This window comes from Pyrgilauda ruficollis, unplaced genomic scaffold, assembly GCF_017590135.1.
Source record: "Pyrgilauda ruficollis isolate IOZ18807 unplaced genomic scaffold, ASM1759013v1 scaffold5, whole genome shotgun sequence".
Classification (NCBI taxonomy): domain Eukaryota; kingdom Metazoa; phylum Chordata; class Aves; order Passeriformes; family Passeridae; genus Pyrgilauda; species Pyrgilauda ruficollis.
Window position 1 is genome coordinate 3,177,653 of NW_024526599.1, and position 20,492 is coordinate 3,198,144.

The window sequence follows — 20,492 nt, forward strand, 5'->3', positions numbered from 1 at the left end:
TGGTTTGGGCTCTTTGTAGATGGTTAATGCCAATGAAAATGTTTTCTGAGTGTTGGTGCTGTCCAGAGGCAGGAGTAGGTCAGTTGTCTCTTTGATCTGCGTTTACACAGCATCATGAAGGACCTGGGGCATGCAATGATAGAAACAGGTAAGAATAAATTGAAGGATATTATTTTTCTTTTAGAAGGCAGTGGAAAGTATTAGCTTAGCCTGCAAAATGTGGTGTGGTTCAGGAGCAGACCCATACTGCAGCATAGCAAACCCCAGACTTGTCCGAGTTTTTCCATTAAATGTAAGAGCTAGAGAAGGGAGAGTGAGGGAAGTGATTAGAAAAGCAATGTGGCAACATGGGGAAGAGTCCCTACCCCCTCAAGTGTTCATGAACCCCTACAGGTAGGATTTCCATGCAACTTGGTGCCATTCAGTTGCCTGACGAGAAACAGCCCAGCCTGGTGCCCTTATACACGTGTTCGCTCCAGTCACTGTCTCTCTGTCAGTCACCAGTAGATGCAGCTCGTTCCTTGATCTCAAGTTAAAAGAGCTACATTTCCTTAGCTTTGTCTCTAGAGATCTTAATCTAAACAGTGAAACTTAGAAAAGCTTCGTGGTCAGAACATGAGAGTAATGAATTATTAATTTTCCTGGTTTCCTTCCTTGGAGACTTGCCTTTGCATTTTTATTCATGCACACACAATGCTGAGGGTGCAGAGGCTCTCAACTCATCAAAAGTCTCCTTCCTTTTGCAGAAGAATGATGGGCAGTTCACCGTCATCCAGCTGGTCGGGATGCTGCGAGGCATCGCCTCAGGAATGAAGTACCTGTCTGACATGGGTTACGTGCACAGAGATCTGGCCGCCAGGAACATCCTGATCAACAGCAACTTGGTCTGCAAGGTGTCAGACTTTGGCCTCTCCAGAGTCCTAGAAGATGACCCTGAAGCAGCGTACACAACCAGGGTCAGTTATGGGGATACCAAACTGATTGAGCTCAAGAGAAACATATTTCTTGCCAGATTTTGGTGTTCAGGCTCTCTAGCCAAGAGTTTCTATGAATCCAGAGCCTCTAAACTGTGCAAGAGGGTTAGATCAGGTGATACCAGTTAATTGTCACCAGATTAGTTTTGCAAATGCCTTTAATTTATGCTGGCGATGGCCAAACAACACAGAGCTTAATTAATAACTCTGAAGTTTAAGTTGAGTACATGAGTTAAATGGCAAACGTTGCAAAGTTGCCATGATTCCAAGCTCTACTCTGTCCACTTTGATGAATACCAAAGGGAAGAAAGAGCAATTGCTTTGCTCAGGCACCCATCCTGTGATGTAAGCCATGGTCTTCTGAACAATTTGACCCTTTTAAAACATTGTTAAGTGTGTAATGAATGCCCACTGTAAATAATGCACATTGCCCTCGGGATTACCCGGTTGAGAGTAATTTCTCCCAACCCAAAAAAGAGCTTTTCCATCCTCAGTGCTCTGCCCCTGCTCTGCTCACATGGCACTGGCGCTGGAGAGAGGGGGTGGGCAGGACCCACCTTTAACAGCACAGACCAGGAGAGAGCCTCCAATATTAATGGCAGTGATTGGCACACCTTGGGCATGTCTTATTACTGTGTTTTTCCAAGGGTATTGTTTTGTGGGTGGTGGGAGCTGTCTTGAGTCATGTTCCCTGTTGCTGTGGACATCTTGGAAAGGCCTTTCAGCTTTTGTCAGTCATGGCCCCGTGATGGGACTCAGTGCACAGCTGGACTGGCACTTCCCTGCAGGCTGAAGGGCTCTTGGCCAGCCCTGCTGTGGCTCCCCTGTGCTGCCATGTGCTAATTGGCACTGCTGAGAAATCTAGCCCTTCACTTAAGGCATGCGCTGCTGAGCTTGTGAATAAGTAATTACGGGAAGAAGAGACTTTTAAAAAGTTGCTTTGAAAATGTGTTCCAAGTCCTGTCTTTTTCCAATAACAAACACTCTTAGGGGGCATTCAGGGAGACCTTCCAATATTTAGCTCAACACGTAGAGGAAGGGACTTCACAGAAAAATATTTTTTTATATAAATCAAGAGAGACAGCTCTTTAAATCCAATGAGAAAACTATTCCTTAATCCAGACTTTCCTTTCCCTCCCCTTTCCCTTCTCAGAGCTGATCTGAAGTTTGATTTCTAAAATGATAGAAAGGAGAAAAGGAAACAGCAAAGCACATTTGACAGCTGTGGCATCATTTTGAGTCCCACAGCAGAGGCTTAGCCGGCTGGTCTTTGCGCACACAGATTTCTGTGCCTGCTACACAGATCTCTCTGCAGGACCAGGACTGCATTAAAAAAAAAAAAAGAAAAAAGAAAAAAAAGGGAATTACTTCCGCAGCAATTTGCATGAAGCCCTCGTTAGATCAAAGTCTTCCTTAGCCTCAGAACTGTCTGTTCCTCCCCCGCTCACTCTCAGAAATGGAGGAACTGTATTCCCTTACCAGCCCGTGCAACATAATTGAGATGTTGATCCTATACATGTCCCAGCATTCAAACAACATTCAAACAACAAACCTTCAGGACAGCCAATTAGTAGGCAGCCTACAAATGCTTATGGGCTGAGATAATGTGGAAAGGGGCCCCATGCTGTCAAACAGATTTACTTTAAAATTCGATGTCTCTTTCCAGAGAGAAAATAACATCCCTTGGTGCTCTGAGAAGAGCTGTTTCAACTTTTTACTCATGTTCTCTGCCCTCCTCTGCAATCTATTTTTTGGGGTTTTTCTCCATTTCTTTTCCATTTAGGGAGGGAAGATCCCCATTCGATGGACAGCGCCTGAAGCGATCGCCTTCCGCAAATTCACATCTGCCAGCGACGTCTGGAGCTACGGCATTGTGATGTGGGAAGTGATGTCCTACGGCGAGAGGCCCTACTGGGAAATGACAAACCAAGATGTAAGCACGTGCCAGAGCTGCTGTGTGATGGGACTTTGAGGGCTCAGCATTCGTTCTGCTATCAGAGAGGCAGAATGGGGACTAGAGGAGAGCTGCTGTAAAAATGGCTTTGCTGCCCCATGCCAGACAGAAATGATCCTCCCCTTTGATGCTCTTTTTTTGCAGCAACCCAGAATGGGCTGTGCGCAGAGGAAAATGTGAAATGTGTCTGCACGGAGGCAAGCCTGCTTCCCCCAGCAGACCGCTGGAGCTTCACTAATGCTGTTAGAGCTGGAGCCTGTCCCTCCTCTGCTTAATGACAAAGGCCTGCCAGGGGATAGATGCTGATAAACTGGCAGCATTTCAGTTGTGTGTTCAAACCCCTGCAGCCACATAAAGCAGAAACTCAAGAGAGTTGTGCTGAGGGCTTTGTTTCCCGGCAGAAAAGCTGGGTGATTTGATCTAGTGGCAGCAGTCCACAGAGTTCCAAGAGTCTTGGTTGTTCTTGCCTTGCTGATCTCAAGAGAATAGTTTTTCTCCAGTTGTGAATATCTTGTAAGTCTGTGCTTGCACAAGCTTTCATTCGTTTGTACAGTACCCTTCGAGTTGTGTCCCTTCCTCCTGGGTTCCAGTGCCCTCTTGAGTCTCTGACCTTGAGGCCACCCTCTGAAGCATCTCCAAACAGTGAGATGCCTGGGAATACTCTCTCCCACCTGACTGCAGCTCCAATCCCAGCCTGGCTAAGGATCTTTTGATCCTACTGCAGGGCTGCATTCTACCCTGAACTTACCATCAACACCTATCCTTGTCTAAGGCTAAATAAATTTAAGCCTGGAGTAGCCAGATTTTTTAGGTCCCTCCTTTCTCTTCACATCTCTGAGAACTATGATTTGCAAAGGTCTCTGAGAATGCCAGCTAGTCACGAGGTCAGATTCACCAACGGGGCATGTGGGCCAGCCCTGCTACCTGTGGAGATGGTGCTGCTGGATGGGTTTCCTCCAGTCACAATACTTGGTGTTTCATCCTTTCTGCTTTTTTGAGCAGTGTTCCTATTCCAGCAATTTTCTTCCGTTTCACTGGCAGCAAGGGCTCTGGCTGAGCACTCTGCTCTCCCTGAGTTTTTTTAGGAGCCTTTGCCATCAGTGGATGTTACTACCTGTCATGCTGAGCTGCTGTCTCATCTCACTTTGAGTCCAGGCGTGGAAACGAGTGGTACCTTTGAGATGGTCACGCCATGCTTCCTGCCAGGGACCTGGACGCACTGTTTGGCATGAATGCCCCGCCGCTCCTGCATTGCTGAGGCTGTCACATTTGCAGGAAGTTCAGTAAAGCAGCATGTATCTACACAGGGATTTATCTTAATCAAATACAGGGACTTGCTTCCATAGTCTGTGCAGAGAATGCAGCAGTTGAGAGCCAAGCTTTTTCGTTCACACTGAGCACTGTAACTATCTTTAATGCTGATGTACTGGCATAGCACAGCTGTTGCTCAGTAAATGCCAGGCTAAGATTGAGACTAAGATCAGTGAGGTTATGGGCTGTGGCCAGGGGAGTCCCTTGTCTGAATCATAACACTATGAGCGTACACACTTTACAGAACTGCTCCAAAAAGCCCAAATGCCTCCACGTTCTGTGGGGCACAGACTTACCTGGAGTGAAAGCAGAAAACAAAGGACTACTGAGATGTTTTTGAGCATCGATTCCTGCTTCGGCCTTGTTTGTGTAACCTCTGTGTTACTTTCCTCTGCCATTTGTGCAGTTGGTAAGTGCCTGGATGGTGGTGGCATAGGAACTTAATTCAGTGCTGTGGCATATTTCTCATGCAATTCATGCCCCCTCAGCTCCTGAAAGCCTCCTCTTCTTTCCTCCTCTGCTTGTGTTGACAGAAGAGTCAGTGGTGTTAGATACAGCATTGGCTTTTGTGCAGAGAAAAAAGGGGTCACATAAATTTTGGACCCTGTTGCACAAGAGTTTCTTGTTGTATGGCTTGTAATTAAAGCACATAATTTTCAAGCACAGCTGATGATGAGCAAAATTATTCTCACCCTGTTACAGATGGTTTGCTTTAAAGGAGGTGAAGTGCAATGGGGCAGAAAATGTTTTAAGGCTACAAATCACATTTTAAAGTCATGCTGGTTTCTGGATGGCCCTCTAAAAATATGCTTAGGCTTGACCACAAGATAAGGCTTTGATGCAGGAATTATTGAGAGGAATATGGTGGCCTGTGTTGCACAGGTCGATAAGCTAAATAATCACAGTGGTTGATTTTTAGTTTTCAGGCTGGTGAATCTATGAAAACACCACTGAGTGTTGCTTTGGTTTACTGGAAAAGACTATCCCAAATTGTCCTCTCCTAAACATCCAGTTTCCCCAGTCTGAATAGTGCTCGTGCAGAAGAGGAAGAGAGACAAAAGTGCCTCCTTAGGTGCAAATTCTAAATCTGCAGGTCTTACAAAGCAGTAAGCACACCAATGAATGGAGCAGCAAATGTCCCATTTTTTTATTTTCTAATCACTGTGGTGGCTGCAAGTGACTCAGTTTTTGTTGGTTTGGTTTTTTTGCTCCTCTACTGCTAGACGCCTGAAGGCACCTTCAGATGCAAGAGTGTATTTCAGCATCCTAGCTTCTTGCAGCATTTTGAGACCATTTACATTGTATCACCAGGACGGATGACATCCTGTAAATTGAGTTAACGCTATTGATTGTGATGTTACTGCCAGGAATATCCAGCATGCATAACCCCACTGCAGATATAGTTCAGATATTCTGATCTGGTGCCAGATGGTCTGCTCCTTGTCTTGCTACTATTTTCTTTCTGCTACAGTTGGAGGATGACCCATTATTTTTATAAATACAGACATGGACACAGCAAATAACATTCTCATGGCTGTGCCACACTGAAGCTTTTTCTTTATAGGGCAGCTGCAAATTTGGAATCAGGGACCAGCTGAAAAGCATGGTGTGAAGAACAGAGAGTATAAATAGCACAGTGTGGTGGAGCTGGGAGCAACAGCCAGGCCATAGAAGAGATCTCCTTGTAAGTGCAGGTTGGGTGGAAAGTGGTGCAACTGCTCCACCGAAAGAGGAAATCTCAGATGGGCACAAGTTGTGGCCCGGGACACAGAAAAGGACTGCACATGTTGTGGCCCAGATCTTCTGCTGTGCTTTTTTTACCCTTGGAGATGGTAAAGCCTCACCTAACTACTTCTCTGCTATGTACATCCTCAGAGAGTTTGAGGTTCCCACTGCTGCTGCTCAGTCAGCTTGGCTCATTCCTGCAACTCTTACACTTAACAAAAAGCTCTGTGATGGAGGACAATTTAAAAACAATCCATTTTGAATTTTGAAGCCTTCTGAAATGCAGTGCTAGCCTGACACAGCTCATCCTGTACTACTCATCTAGCCACTGAAGACCAAGACAACAACTTCCATGCTAATCACAGAGCCTTCTTTTTCAACACAGGATGTTTTCAAATTGTGAAATGAGTGAATGGCATTTAAGGTGGTCTTTGGAGTGGACAGTGAAGCACATGTGGTTTTCATGTGGTCATAGCAAATATCTGCTTCCAGCTCCTTTTCATCAAGGAATCTTGGGAGTGGAGGGTGTGAAGATGGGCTGCATGACTCCCTTGGCACAGACACAGAGACTTGTGGCTTGAAACAAGAGCTGCATTCTCCTGAAAATTGTAATGGTTCAAAATGGGAACTGCTGAGCTTAAAGCCCTGCCACAGATCTGCCTCAAACTGGGTAAAACAAGTTCTTCAGTTCTGTCCTCATTTATTCATTTTATGCCTTTCAAGAAGGCAGGCAACACACATGCTTATCACTTGTTTTAGATATAAAACCATAGATGGTTTGTATTTTAAATCAGTGCAACAACTCCCCTGGTTTTAATTTACATACTCTTGGGCTGACATTTTAAATTCCTGGCAGAAATGTGGCCACACTAAGAAACTACTAGACCCAGACAGTATTGAATGATATATGAGATGGTTGTTCTGCCTCTGCCTCGAATCCATCCATCAATTAGCATTCAAAGTCTCTTTTGAAATACAGTCAGACTTTTATTACTGTAATACAAATTTGTGGTCCAGCACATGCCTGTTCATTTAAAAAGAAGCCAACATCTGAATAAACAAAATCACTGCACTACAAGAAGATGCCAGAAAGCCCTGTAGGTTTTTTTTCATGGATTTAGCATAGGCTCCAGGAGTTTTCTGGTATATAACATAGAGACCACAACTGAGCTTTGAACAAGTGCAACCAGGCAATCTGGCCCCGTGGTTGCAGCAGTACCTTGGCTATCTAGATTAATTTTGCAATGACTAAAAATAAAGTTATTCAACACATCCCATGGAAAATATGCAAGATAGATGAGCTTACTGAGTTTGCCTCTCATGTGCAGAGCTGGCGGGTGGCAGGATTTTTTGTGAGCATATTGCTGATCCCAAAGTTCTACGTTAAAGTCAGTTTGCATTTGGGAAAAAGATGAGGGGAAGCCAAGCCTTGTGTTTTGTGTCCTGTAGGTGATTAAAGCCGTGGAGGAAGGCTATCGCCTGCCAAGTCCCATGGACTGCCCTGCTGCTCTCTACCAACTAATGCTCGACTGCTGGCAGAAAGACCGCAACAGCAGGCCCAAGTTTGACGAAATTGTCAGCATGTTGGACAAGCTCATCCGTAACCCCAGCAGCTTGAAGACGTTGGTTAATGCATCAAGCAGGTACAGACTCAGCCCAGAACCATTTCTCAGAGCAAGCTCCTTGTCTGAACACCCACCCCTAGGGCTGGATTCCCTCTGATTATTTAGCCCGAGGGCGTGTTCTTGGGGGAATGTTCCTTCAGCTTTGTTATGTCCAGGGGAGTTGACTTATATCAACTTTTTCTGTTGCAGTTGGCAGCCAAGTGAGCAATTCACTGACTCCAAATGCAGCGCTGCTACCACAAAGAAAATTACTGTGGTCTCTCTTTCAGAAACAGGAGTTTCAGCAGTACTTTGTCTGTGACAAAACTACCTGTGCTGCAAGGTTAGAGAAGGCAAGACTTGAGTGCACGAAGCAGATAGTAAATACTGCTCCAATTATCTGCCTGTTGACTTTATCTTGGTAATACAAACGAAGAGTGTCTCTTGGGGAAACTCTTAGGGAGTGCAAAGCTTATGGATGTCCAGGTACATCCTTCCACAACGATTCCCAGACATGCTAGCCACCACTACAAGTCGTGAGAGTCGTGGTAATTGGAAGAGGAGGTCTCTGGTTACCAAAGTACTGTACACAAACCCTTTGCTAAAACCACATGAAGTGAATAGAACAGACAGTTTGTATTTAAACATGAATCTGAATAGCTACACAGCTACAAGTAAAGTAAACACAATCAAGAAATAAAGCTGCACTTGGGGAGAAAGAGCTAAATAGTCTTGGAGAGGCTTTTTCTATTTTCACTGTAACCACACATTTACTTTTGAGTCATCAGTGTTGCTGATCATGCAGTCCCCTGCAAGGTCATAAAGAAGTTATATATCTATATATATATATACATATATATATATAATATATATGTTATATGTATATATGTATATTATTGCTGTTTCGCTGATGGCAGTGCAGTTCCCTAGATTAGCCATGGAAAAGGCCCTTCAGAAAAGTTTATCCTCAGGGGAGGGACAAAAAAAGGATATGTTGTTTTCTTTAAACAGGAATGAAGGAGATAAGATTAGGTTAGACTGATGGTATGGGCCAAAACAGATACACTGCTGTGAGCTTGTAGTCTTTTGTCCCCACACCTTCCAAGTGAGCCTTGCACAGCTGCATGTGGCACATCTCACCTGCTGCTCATCTGGGCATCCCTCTGGTGGCATGTCCCTGTGCATGGCATTTCGTGCACTGAAAGAGAAGAACCTGAAATTTCTGTTAATTTTTAAACACAAGCTAGATCTGGTTCCTCAGGATATTTTACATCTACCATTTACCATCTGAAGAAGAAATTATTCTTATTAGCAATTAGATGTAATGTCAGCGCCAGCAAACCTGCAGGAAAAGGTTTATGACAGCATAAAATATGTGAGGTTTCTCTTTTATTTTCAACTCAGAACAGTTATTTTCCAGGCCTGTTACATGGTGTTTCCTGCACTCTTTTATACCAAACTGTTATGCCAGATGAGGAAAATAGGCAGGAAACCATTTCCTTGAGCTGCTAAGCACTTTGCTGATGTTTTATTCCATGAATAGGTCCTTGCAATTCCAAACCTCTCCTTTTCAGAGCTGCTGTGGATATTTTTGATATGGATGAAGCACCTGAACAGTCAGGCTGTGGAGGTGTTTCTGTTCTCATAGATTGCTGTTCCCAGACCATAGTAATTCCAAATGAATCATAATTTCAATATAGAGCAGCTGTAAAGGATTTTTTTATATATGTAATGTGTTCTTTATGGAAATTCTCATTAATGCAAATAAGGGAGGAAGTCACTCTCTACATTACAGTGTGTGCTATGATATCACTAGGTACCTCCTGACATTAGTGATGAAAATCCACTTCTCATTATGATTACTTAGGAGTTTTGAATTTCTCATGTGTATAAAATGTTATGGCAAGCCATTATGTTCTTGGTACTGTAAGTATTCACATTTTATTAGACCCTTCAGCATTGCTATTAAATAAACAAATAATACTAATGTGCTCATAAAATATATGAAGATTCCTGAAGTGCTATAATAATATAATATCCCAGCTCTCCTTCCAGTTGAAAGTCTTTTAAGTGTAATAGCCACCGTCAGAGGCTGACCTGGAAAATGTTTTTTTTTATCTGTGGGTAAAAATCTTTGTGCAGGGCTTGTGTTAGCTGTGTGTCCCCTTTTACAAAGAAGGGAACAGATCTGGTTTCTTTCCTGGCTGACCTTGGACAAGCCCTCTTTGCTCTCTGCACATCATTAGTGGGGTGGTGGACCCTGCTTGTGCCAGGTACTGTATCAGTGCTCCAGCTGTGGTGAAGGGTTATTATTTGCCTGAATTGCTTCTTCCGTGCGTGGCATAGCTGAGCAGGGAGCAATTGCCTGGCAGGCTCTGGAGTGAGGGTGTGGGAGCAGGAGCGTGCCTCTGTTTGCAGGGCTGGAGCGTGGCTGGAGCATTGCTGCTCTCTGCAGGCTCCTTGGATGCTGTCGGCATCCGAACCGCCCCCCCCGTGGCTGTGCAGGAGCAGCCCCTGGACTGTTTAATGCTCCCTGGGCTGGCAACAGCTGCCTGCCATTGATGGCCGCTGCTGGGAAATGTAATTTGGGTTTCAGCTTCCAGGCTCTGCGCTGCCTTAAGTTAATTATGAGCTTTAAAGGTGGAGGAAAAGAGCAAAGCAGGAGTCATCAAAGTGAAGACTTGGAATTAGGAGTGACTGGGGGAGCCTACTTGGGGCCAGGAGGTAACTGGGATGGATGCCACTCCTCCCCTCCTCTTTCTGCTTGTGGTGAGGACTGGAAATGGCAGGAGCTAACTCAAGAATGAGTGAGGGTGCAGGTGAAGTGCTGTGTTTGATACAAGCCTGCTAGGAGAATTTAGGCTGCAGCAATCACTGAAAATGGAACAGAAGAATCATCTTTACCATAAAAAAGTGAAAGCAATTTGAGTCACGTTGTGTATCTCTGAATACTGATTCTCTTTGCTTCTTTGTTTTTGCTTACCTTTAGAGTGTCAAATTTGTTGGTAGAGCACAGTCCAGTCGGGAGTGGTGCCTACAGGTCCGTGGGTGAGTGGCTGGAAGCCATCAAAATGGGCCGATACACAGAGATCTTCATGGAGAATGGATACAGTTCAATGGATGCAGTGGCTCAGGTGACCCTAGAGTGAGTAGTGTCCAGATCATTTTCACCTCATTTCTTGGAATTGCAACGGGAGGAGGGAGGAGAAAGACAAATCATTCAAGAATATGTAAGGATGAGGCTGCAGAAAGAGAAAACATTATCCTGTGTTTGCAGTCAGCAGTTTCCCTTTCAGCATCTCTATTGATAACAAGTGCAGGCAAGACTAAAATTTACAATTACTACGTTGGCAGCCAGTATTTTGTCTCCTTTACTCACAGAAATTAATGCATGAGTTTCTGTAATTGCCAGGCCATCCTCTTGACACACTAGCACTTGATTATTTGGGATTACCAACAAAATAAACCCTCTACCCTACTAGTAAATGTATAGGTCCCTGCTGAGACATTCTGGCTTCACAGCAGATGAGCTGGTTTCATGGCTGATCGAGTGAACAGTGAAGCCCAGTAAGGTGTGGAAATGGTACTCAGCATAAACAGAAATAGGTAAGAGCTGATGCCGATGCAAGAGCATCAGCAGCCCGCAGCTCTAGAGGACAGGCTTCCTGAACGAGACCCTTTCTTCTGAATGTGCCCGTGGCCTTTGCACGTGGGTGTGACTGCAGCTGAGGCAACAGCTTTCAAATGACTTGGTAAATGCCTCAGGGCTGCTAATTTGCTATGCTGCACCTTTAATTGCCTGCCTTGCTTGTGTAGTTGTGTCAGTACTTTCCTGCTGCTGCCTGTGCTGTCTCAAACTCCCCTCAAAGCCTGCCTTTCTAGCTGCGTTAATTCGAGCTTAGCTCACTGCAGGCATTAAGGCAGAATGGGAAGAATTGTCCTCTGCTGCTTTGGAGAAGGTTGTGTCTCCTCTGACCACATGCAGATTGCCACTGCACATACAGAATTGCTTCTGAGGGTTAAGAATAAACCAGGAAAAATCCCCCTACCCCACAGAACTGCAGCATTTCCTCCTGTCTGCCCAGAGCTTCTGTGGAGCTCACCACAGAGCACAGGAGTGTGATGCAGGTCAGTGACATCTCCATGGAGTTCAGTTTTCCATTACATACACGGAGGGAGTGCAGGGGCGTATCTGCTCTCACTCTGATTTTACTTGCTCCACTCACACCATCAATATTTGCCCCTTACATCTGGACTCATCCAGTCTTTTTTTCAGCCATTCACGTGAAAACCCTGAGCTAGGGAAGAAGTCCTCTCCACCAACTGTCAGGGAAATCAGGGTGCATGGATTCTTACCTGGATCCTCTTTTCAGCTCCTGAGACCCTTACATGTTGTTTCCCAGTCTTGTCCTGCAATTATGTGTCACTTTACTTGGGCTTTTGAGGACTCCACAATTTAGACTGATGATCTACAAGCATGGACTAAGGAAGAGGGCATCCATCCCCAGGCTGGTCAGAGTCCACGTAGCAGAAATGGCTAGCCAGAGGCTGAGCAGGAAGAAGGGGGATAGTATGAAGCAGTAATTTATAAGGAAAGGAAAACATTGGAGCATTCCCCTCCACAGTACCATCCCAATTTGATAACCAGAGCAACTTCTGGTAGAAAAATGCAGGTTGTCTAAAATCCATCACAGATTTATTGCTGTTTGGCTTAATTAGTCATGTCAAAGAAAATTAGGCTTCTACCTTGTTCCTCTTCAGAATTTTCTGCAGTTTCAAGAGCTCTACATGAAATGCTCAGAAGTAAAATGCTTTTGTTTGGGTCACAGAAAATGTTGACTTGAAACCCAAATTAGTGGATGTTTTCAACAGCAAATTAGATGTTTACTTACTTGTATAACTTTAAACAATCTTACTATCCCTTCTACACTGTCTTAGCATCCCATGCTGCTAAAAGTATTCCTAACCTCCAAATTTCCTGAAGTGCAGCATTTCAGATTATGAAGTAAGATCCTAAATTTTACTTTAAAATTTAACTATTTCCCTATGTTTACTCCTTAGTATTCCAGAAATTTTTTAAAAAGTCCCCCAAAATCTTTTCAGGTGATCCAAAAGTGCTTTAAAATGGTTTTTCCAATTGGCAATGAACCAAGAAACCCATTACCTGCACATTTCTAACCAGAAAGGTGAGTTGGTTTGAAAGGCTTTAAATAAAAGTATAGCTGCCAGAGATGCTCTGACTCTCACCAGCCTGCAAACCTCCTCGAAGGCCCCCTCACCAGGTCCCAGGATGTCCTCTTTGGCCCAAATGTCATCCTACTGGTCCCAGTGGAGACAACATGTCTGAGCTGCTCAGCTTCAGCTTTCTTCTGGGCTTCTAGAACAGCAGAGCAGTGCAAAGGAGCTGATGCCTGGCAGCCTGGGAGAGCTTTTGGGTTTGTTTTTTTTTAAACTGGAAGGATGCATTTCATGGATCCATCTTCCATTTCAGTTGAAGCTGATAAAATGTTGAAACCTATTTCAGCTAGTTATCCATGTCAGCAAATAAATTGCCCCTCCCCACCCCAGCTGCCTGGACAGAGATTCTTGCAGAGATACCTGCTTGGTTCTTCTCTGTCAGCCCACACACCTTTACATTGCAGAGGTGGCTTGGCAAAAAGGCTTGACTCCACTCAGGTTTATTTTTGGAAAACCTGTGGTAGATTAATCCAAAGGCCAAGTACCCATCCAAATCAAAACTTCTCTCATCCCTCTCAGAAACAGTAAAAAAAAGAAAAAAACAGCAGATTCTCAGCTGTTGAAAAAAGAGAAACCATCATAGCACTTAAGAGGAAAAGTGCCATGTATTGAAGTCCTGAATTCAGTCTGATGTAAACTGGCAGACTGCCCTTAAAAAATAAAGTAAGGGAGAAAATGGCTCCTGGTGGGCTCAGCTGAGACTCTCATGGGTTCTCCAGAAAACAAACTCCAGAACAAGCAAAGTTCTTTAACGGTTGATATACTGAGAGGGGTTGGTTTTCTGGAGGTTTTCTTTTTTTTTTTTTTTCTCCCTGTAAAAGGGAGCAACAAAACATTTTGTACTCTACAAAGGAGAATTCAGGTTAAATGTTCCTTGTCATTTTTAATAGAGGCAACTGTTCTGTATATTCCAGAGCTGGGACTTGGGGGGATCGGGTGAAAAGATGATCTGAACATCTGAAAGTAGCTTGGTTTCCCCAAATGACATCAGTAAAAGTCTTTACAATTTAAGAGGTTGCCTTCAAATACCACCCAAAATTATCTTTACCAAATTCAAACCATACAGGAGACAGATGTAGAAATTAGGTGGATAACTGCTGCCAGAAAAAGCAGGACAAAACATATGATAAATGTAAAGAATTTCTAAAATCTACTTTAAAAAAACTACAAGTGCTGTAGGAGGAGTTGCCATAACACTGACAGGACTGGTAATTGTGTGTGCCCAGCTTGTGGCTTCTTTACAGGACCTGGTTGATTTAGTTGATATTCAGCTTTTTTTTTTTTTTTAAAAAAAACCCTCCCTCCCCTGGCATGAAAAGCAAAATCCTGATTACCATTCTGATTTTTCTGAACTGATGGCTTGATGTGTTTATTCCAGAAAAGAGTAGTATTAGTGACAAATTTCTGAAAGCAAAAGATTAAAAATCTAAGATGGATGGCTATCACCCCAAGTCCTAAGCTCTGCCTACTTAAGCAAAGACCTGAAAATGTATGTGTTCAAACAAAGAGTGATTTCTACATTTAGCTCTAATTCTTGCAAAGGGATGAATCACCTTGTGAAAAGTGGAGCCTCACCCTCCACCCTCTCTTTCCAACTGGATATCAGACTTGAAGGGAACCTTTCCAGTGGACCAGACCTGCTCTTTAAACTTGTGGACCACCTAGTGACTTTGAGTGTGTCTGGAGCTCTTTCAATCCACTGCAAGAATAACTTTGCCAGGACAATACTCAAGAATAGATAGATCCATGACATGAGTTTCAGTCTGACCCTTGACTGGACCAATTACTAACCATGTGGACTACATATTTTCACCTTTTGAAAGATCTGTACTCACTGAATCTCAGGACACCCTGTTGTTTGTTATTAGATGAAGAGCTCTGAATATTTGTAATAATATGTGTTGTGTTGCTTTGCATTGTATATATTTTTCTTCTAAAATAAAATAAATTATTTATTAAAAGTTATACTGGATGAAGAACATTTAAGAGTTCACCTGCTCTAGATGCTTATTCTTAACCTGAAATCTCAGTCCTGGGATTTTGATGCTGTGTCTGCTTCTGAACAAATTCTCATCTTGTAATCAAGTAGAATGGGAATTATGAGTAAGAGCAGATGAACTCTTAAAACAAAATTTTTTAAGTCCTCATTTCATGCAAATGTCCCTAGCAAGCGGATTCCTCTCTCTTTAGCATCGTCTGAAGGTCTTTGAGGTTCTTCTTGTTTCCCCTCACTCAAACTGACAACTAACTCCATGAGTAGTCCCAGTCTGCATGGGCAGCTGTAGTTACACCACGTGCAGAAGAGTGGTGAGATCTGCCCTGGATGGGAGGTGAAATACAAAATACCTGTGGTAGGCTGACGGCTGCTGACCTCGGAGATCTTTCAGGACTGTGGCCCTTTTGCTTGCATGACTAAACCGGCCGGTGAGGGGGTTGTATTTTATGTGGCAATCCAGTCCTAGTCTACACTGTGTTTGACAAACTGGTCCATGGTGTATAAGTAGTTCTATTTGTAAATAAAATGTTTTAAATCTATTTCTTACAACATGGAGACTGTGAATTCAACCCTTGCAAATGGAGGGAAGGGGGTACCGTGTTGTCACTGGCATGTTGCAGCTGGGCTTCCATGCAAGGCAGTGGTAAGAGAGCAGCATGCATGCAGCTGTGTACAGGCTGCTTGGCATGAGCTGACACCAATTTTCCCCTTTATTTCCTTGGCTTTTTGGTCAGCTTAGGTAAGCCTTTTAATACCTTGTTGACAAGTGATTCAAATTCCTGCCTGCTTTAATTTCCAGCCCTACATGAATGAAAGAAGTGAAAAGATAAACTTCCTCCCTAAAATAAGAATAAAAGTTGTCTTGTGGCTGGGGAGGCCAAGTATTTTGAAGCAGGGAGACCACCCAGCACATGGGTGGACAGATCTCCACTGCAGAGGCACACACAAAACCCAACACCAGGGGTCAGGTCACTCCCACGGCAAGGAGCAGCCTGGATCCTGATCGCAGGTGCCCGCGGGTCTCAGTTGTGCATTTTCCTGCAGGGAATGCACATTTTTACTGTAAAGCCCCAGTGCGTGTCTGCACACATCTCCTCTGCAGAGCCGGTGAAATTTCCATTTGGCTGCAGTAACATGAGCCAAGCAGCCCTGGACTGGAGCTTAAAGGCAGTTGTTTTTGCAGCCCTTCGGCACAGAAGTTGTTGGGGATATTTTTGTCCCCAAACCAGCTGGTTTGTGCACCCAGTTCTGTTCAAAACTGTATTCTGCCTTACACCTCTTTAAGTGCTCCAGCACTGGACACATGGGAGCATGCAACATGCTGTAAGTCATGCTGGAAACATCAGAATTAAAGCTCCTACATTCTCCAGGCAGTTTTTAGAAAGTTTTGTTGTTGTCTTTGATATGTGCAAGGTGGCTTTTGAATAAACCTGCTGATTTTTATACTTGGCAAGCATCTGGTTCAGGAGCTGTGTCTTCTGGTTCATCTTTGCTGAGGTGCAAGACTCCACAGTAGTGTTTTTCCCCTCTCTGAGGAGTCCCCCATGTTTTTGGCTGGTGGCTTCATATTTGAGAGAATTTGGTACTCAAAAAAAAAAAAAAAAAAAAAAAAAAAAAAAAAAAAAAATTGAATCCCCTGGTGAGCAGTTAATGTATTGAAACCAGAAATTCTTTTTTCTTCTTTCTCTCTTGTAAATCAATGAGACACTCCTCAAGGATATTGAGTTAAGGGGATACTATATGGGCAGAAAAAAAGGCTGTGTAGTGAACTGGGTGGGGGGGTTATTGGACTGATGGGGCTGTGTGTGAAAGGTCAAGGCATGCATGCTTTTCTCCGAGTTTGAGGCTGGTTTTTTCCAGCAAAACATGCGAGAGTGTCAGAAATTACACATCTGTGAAATACGTGGTACTGGATTTTTTAAAGAGCTCAGCTTGCACTTTAGATACCTGAGGAAAAAAAAGCTGATTTTTCAAAAAGTGCCAGCAGAGCAGGACTCAGCAGGGGGAAGATGGATGTTGTCTCTTAAAAATCAGGTCCTATGCTGTGTTGGTTTCAGGGGTTGATTTGTTTTTTGGTTTTGGTTTTTTGGGGATTTTTTTTTTGATCTCTGGTGTGAACTTCCAACTGTGCTGTGTACATAAAATAAATTGCATGTAACAATAGCATTACTTCATTTTCCTTCATTATTAAGATGGCTTGCTGAACTAGTTTCACAATTCAGTGGAGGCAGAAATGAAAGCATGTCCCCCTGAGAAGGTAGACACCTTTTGCAGGTGTTGCAGCCTTTTCTCTGCCAGGTAAGGAGCACTGCTGATGTGTCTCATTGACCTCCTTTGCTCTGTACCCCTTATCAAGAAGCATTGCTGAAAAAGGGCACAATAATGAAATTATGTGTTTAGCCCGAAGCAAAAAACTTGGTATTTTCCAAATCAAAAGGCAGAAAACATGACAGTCCTTGGAGAAGTACAGATGTAGCTTTTGGCTTCAACATTATGTGTCAATGTATTAGCCTTCACTCAAGACTGCTTTTTATTCAAAGCAGCATTCATCTGTGTAATTTGTGGACGTGGATGATTGGTTGTTACTTGCACAGGAGTTTCTGTCCAGAATGTGAAGCTGCTGAGAGAGGCACACTTCCATGGGTAGCTCATGTGAAAATGTTTTGTTGTTGCTTTCATGTGCTCTCCTGCAGTCCAGCACACAGCCCTGCTGTGAACTGTAGGCCAGGTTCGCAGTTATGTCTCAGGTGGTGGTTGGGCTGCCAGGTGTTGCTGGGGATTTCCAGCCTTTGCATGAATGCAGCAGCATGGTTTTCAAAAAGCAGCTGCGTGATCAAGGCCACATCTCAGTGGCTTTTGGTGGAGAACTTTCTCCTAAAAGAGTTGCACACAGGGTGTCTTCAGCTTGGGGATTCACAAGTGTATCGCCAGGACCGTAAGGCACAACTTAGAAACATCCTTAATTCACTCCAGTCTGCAGGCAGAAAGTGAGGGACCGATATTTTTCTATCAGTGGAAGTCTTCAGACAAAACACCATACCTCTTATAGTCAACCTGCTTCTCTAACAGCTTCTGTGTCTTGGGCTGGAAACATATATGCAACTGTCTTGATGTTTCTGCTGAGCTTTTTTTCCTACAATTTCTTTGTTAACATTTTCTACCCAGTAAGAAATTTCTATAATTACACTCTGCCATAACTGATGGCCTTACCTGGCTTAGAGGTGTCATTGATAACCCAAGCTCCTGCTGTGCTATCTCCAGGAGAAGATTGGTCCCACTCCTGTCTTTGGATGGGATAAATTGTATACCCTGGAGGTGCCTCTTAATGCCATTCACGTGAATCACATGAAAGTGATTACCTTCGTCTATAAACCTGAATTTTGGAGGGTGGAGTTGATGCAAACAATTTTTCCTACTGATCCTGCATTTTACATTAACTGTCTTATTTTACAGCTTTCCTGTAGTGGTTGCCCAGTAGGCAGAATCAACACAAATGCCCTTGGCATCTAGAATTCACCTCTCCAAAGCAAAACCAAATGTGGGTTTATAGGAAGATTTGCAAAGACCCAAAGGGGAGCTGCTTTGTTAATTCTTGTTGACTTTAAGGAGTCATCAGGATGGTGGCCATGTTGGAGGCTTTTGCCACTTGTGTTTCTTTGGCTTTCCCTCATCTGAAGAGGAAGAAAGCACGGATTGACCTCCCTCCTCACTGCTCATATCCAAGATCAAATACCAGCCTCTCCTATGAGAAGAGGAAACAGCAACATGGGCTTCCTTACATGGCTTTTCTATTGGAAATAGGACTTTTCACGCCTAGCAGAATCCTTGGCCAAAGATGATGCTGACACTTTGCTCCTTGGCCAGCGAGGTGATCTCATTCAAATCACATCACCTCTCTGAGGTGCTGTCAGCCATAAAAAAAAGAAAAAATTTACAAATGGGGAAAATAAAACCTGCCAACTAAACTTGGCTCTGGGAGCTGCCAGTGATAACAGGTAGGCACTGGCAGCAGCAGCGCATGCGGCGCGTGGTGTGCGCGGCGACGTGTGCCTAAGAGGTCCATGGAACCAACGTCTGCTTTCTCCCACAGGGATTTGAGACGTCTGGGAGTGACACTTGTTGGTCACCAGAAGAAGATAATGAACAGCCTTCAAGAGATGAAGGTCCAGTTGGTGAATGGGATGGTGCCGTTGTAACATGGTTTTTAAAGTTGCTTCCTCAAGTGGGTCGGTCCTGCACTTTGTACTCTAGCCCTGAGATTTATTTTGACTAAAAAAACCCAAGAAAAGATAAAAAGGGAAATTCAGTGATTTCTATAACTGAAGGACATTGGCCTCTGCTGCAGCATTTCTAAAGCAGTGTTTGACTTAAAGTTTTGCTTTTCTTCCTATTTGTGTCCTCATTTTCATGAAGTCAATGTAAGATGCATGGAACGTGGAAACGAGTCTGCTGTACATGAGGTTAACCAGTCTCTTAAGCTTCAGCGGTGATGACAAGCCTTCCACCACGTGTTGTCTGTACATGGGAGGTACATCTATATATATATAGCACCTTTGTATACTGAATTACAGCAGCACATGGTAATGCTTCCAAGGACTGACCTGAATGGCAGATTTTTGTGGCCGTTCATGGACTCCCAGTAGCTGCAGTTTGCTGAAGTATAACTTCGAATCTTACTTGTCTACAGAAGTGTATTGAAGAGCAATATGATTAGATTATTTCTCGATAGATATTTTGTTTTGTAAATTTAAAGAAAAGAAAAAAATATGCTGTTACACAGCATTAAGTTATAGAGAAGACTAGCATATAAACATGTCGCTTGCTCCATGGCAAATACAATACAGGGTGTATATTTTGTTTTCCTCCTTCTGTGTTACCAAGTTCTTTTTATTTGCTCTTTGGGGAGGATAATACATGTTGAAGATGTATATACTGTACAGTTTGCTACGCATCAGGTACAAGATTGGGGCTCTTTCCTTGGTTTATTCCTTCTTTCCTCCCTCTTTTACTCAGTCTCCCTTTTGTGTTACCCCTATGCTTTGTATTTTTGCTGCAGTTTGGTTTGATCAATACATAAAGCTTTCAGGAGTTTTCATTATGTATATGAAGTAGAAGGAAGTTGCTCTAAATAAAAGATGTTGCCCCCCTCTTCTTTTACACCACGGGTTGAGGACATCCAGAAAAGAGAAGTAAAACATCTGGTTCTTGATGGCCTCCAGCGACAACGTGGCATTGATTTTTCTGTGTCCTGGCCAAAGGTGACATGGGGTTGCCTCTGCACAGGTGCTTCAGCCCAGCACCCATCACCCAGTGCAGCCATTGCCTCTGTTCCCAGAGCCCAGGAGAGAAAGCATGAGGTGGTTTTAGCTGAAAGGAAGGAGTTTTGTTGTTCCTTTTCTGATGATGTTGGTTAAGTCCTGGGGCACAGTTTGGAAATTAGCCTGTGGCATCCAGTGTGGAGATTTTGTAGTATTTCCCACAGAGTGATGGAGTGGGATTATTTTTGGAACTGTACTGGCCCAAGCTGTCTCTCAGCATTCTAGGTTTGCTGACCTGGCCACTTTGTGACAGAGCACAGAGGGGAGGGAAGAGCAGAGTAGCCCAACATGGTCCCAGTGATGGCATCCTGAGGACAAGGAGATGCCAGTTGTCTGGGCTGGCACAGCTCAGATCAGGACTTGGCTGTAGTT

At 43.8% G+C, this 20,492-nt stretch overlaps 1 protein-coding gene across 10 annotated transcripts in view; it reads left to right on the plus strand.

Annotated features, from left to right (window-relative positions):
* Nucleotides 1-19,951, plus strand: part of EPHA5 (EPH receptor A5) — a 191,196-nt gene extending 171,245 nt beyond the window's left edge. For 8 of the 10 annotated variants that reach the window (XM_041479823.1, XM_041479825.1, XM_041479827.1 and 5 more), the window contains 5 exons: nt 747-956; nt 2,758-2,907; nt 7,414-7,607; nt 10,558-10,713; nt 18,893-19,951. In XM_041479823.1, coding sequence (XP_041335757.1) covers nt 747-956; nt 2,758-2,907; nt 7,414-7,607; nt 10,558-10,713; nt 18,893-18,998 — 816 coding nt within the window. In that variant the 3' untranslated portion in view covers nt 18,999-19,951. Of the gene's footprint in view, nt 1-746; nt 957-2,757; nt 2,908-7,413; nt 7,608-10,557; nt 10,714-14,348; nt 16,953-18,892 lie in introns of those variants that run through there. The other 2 variants (XM_041479826.1, XM_041479834.1) reach the window with 1 other exon arrangement.
* The last annotated feature ends 541 nt before the right edge of the window (nt 19,952-20,492 follow it).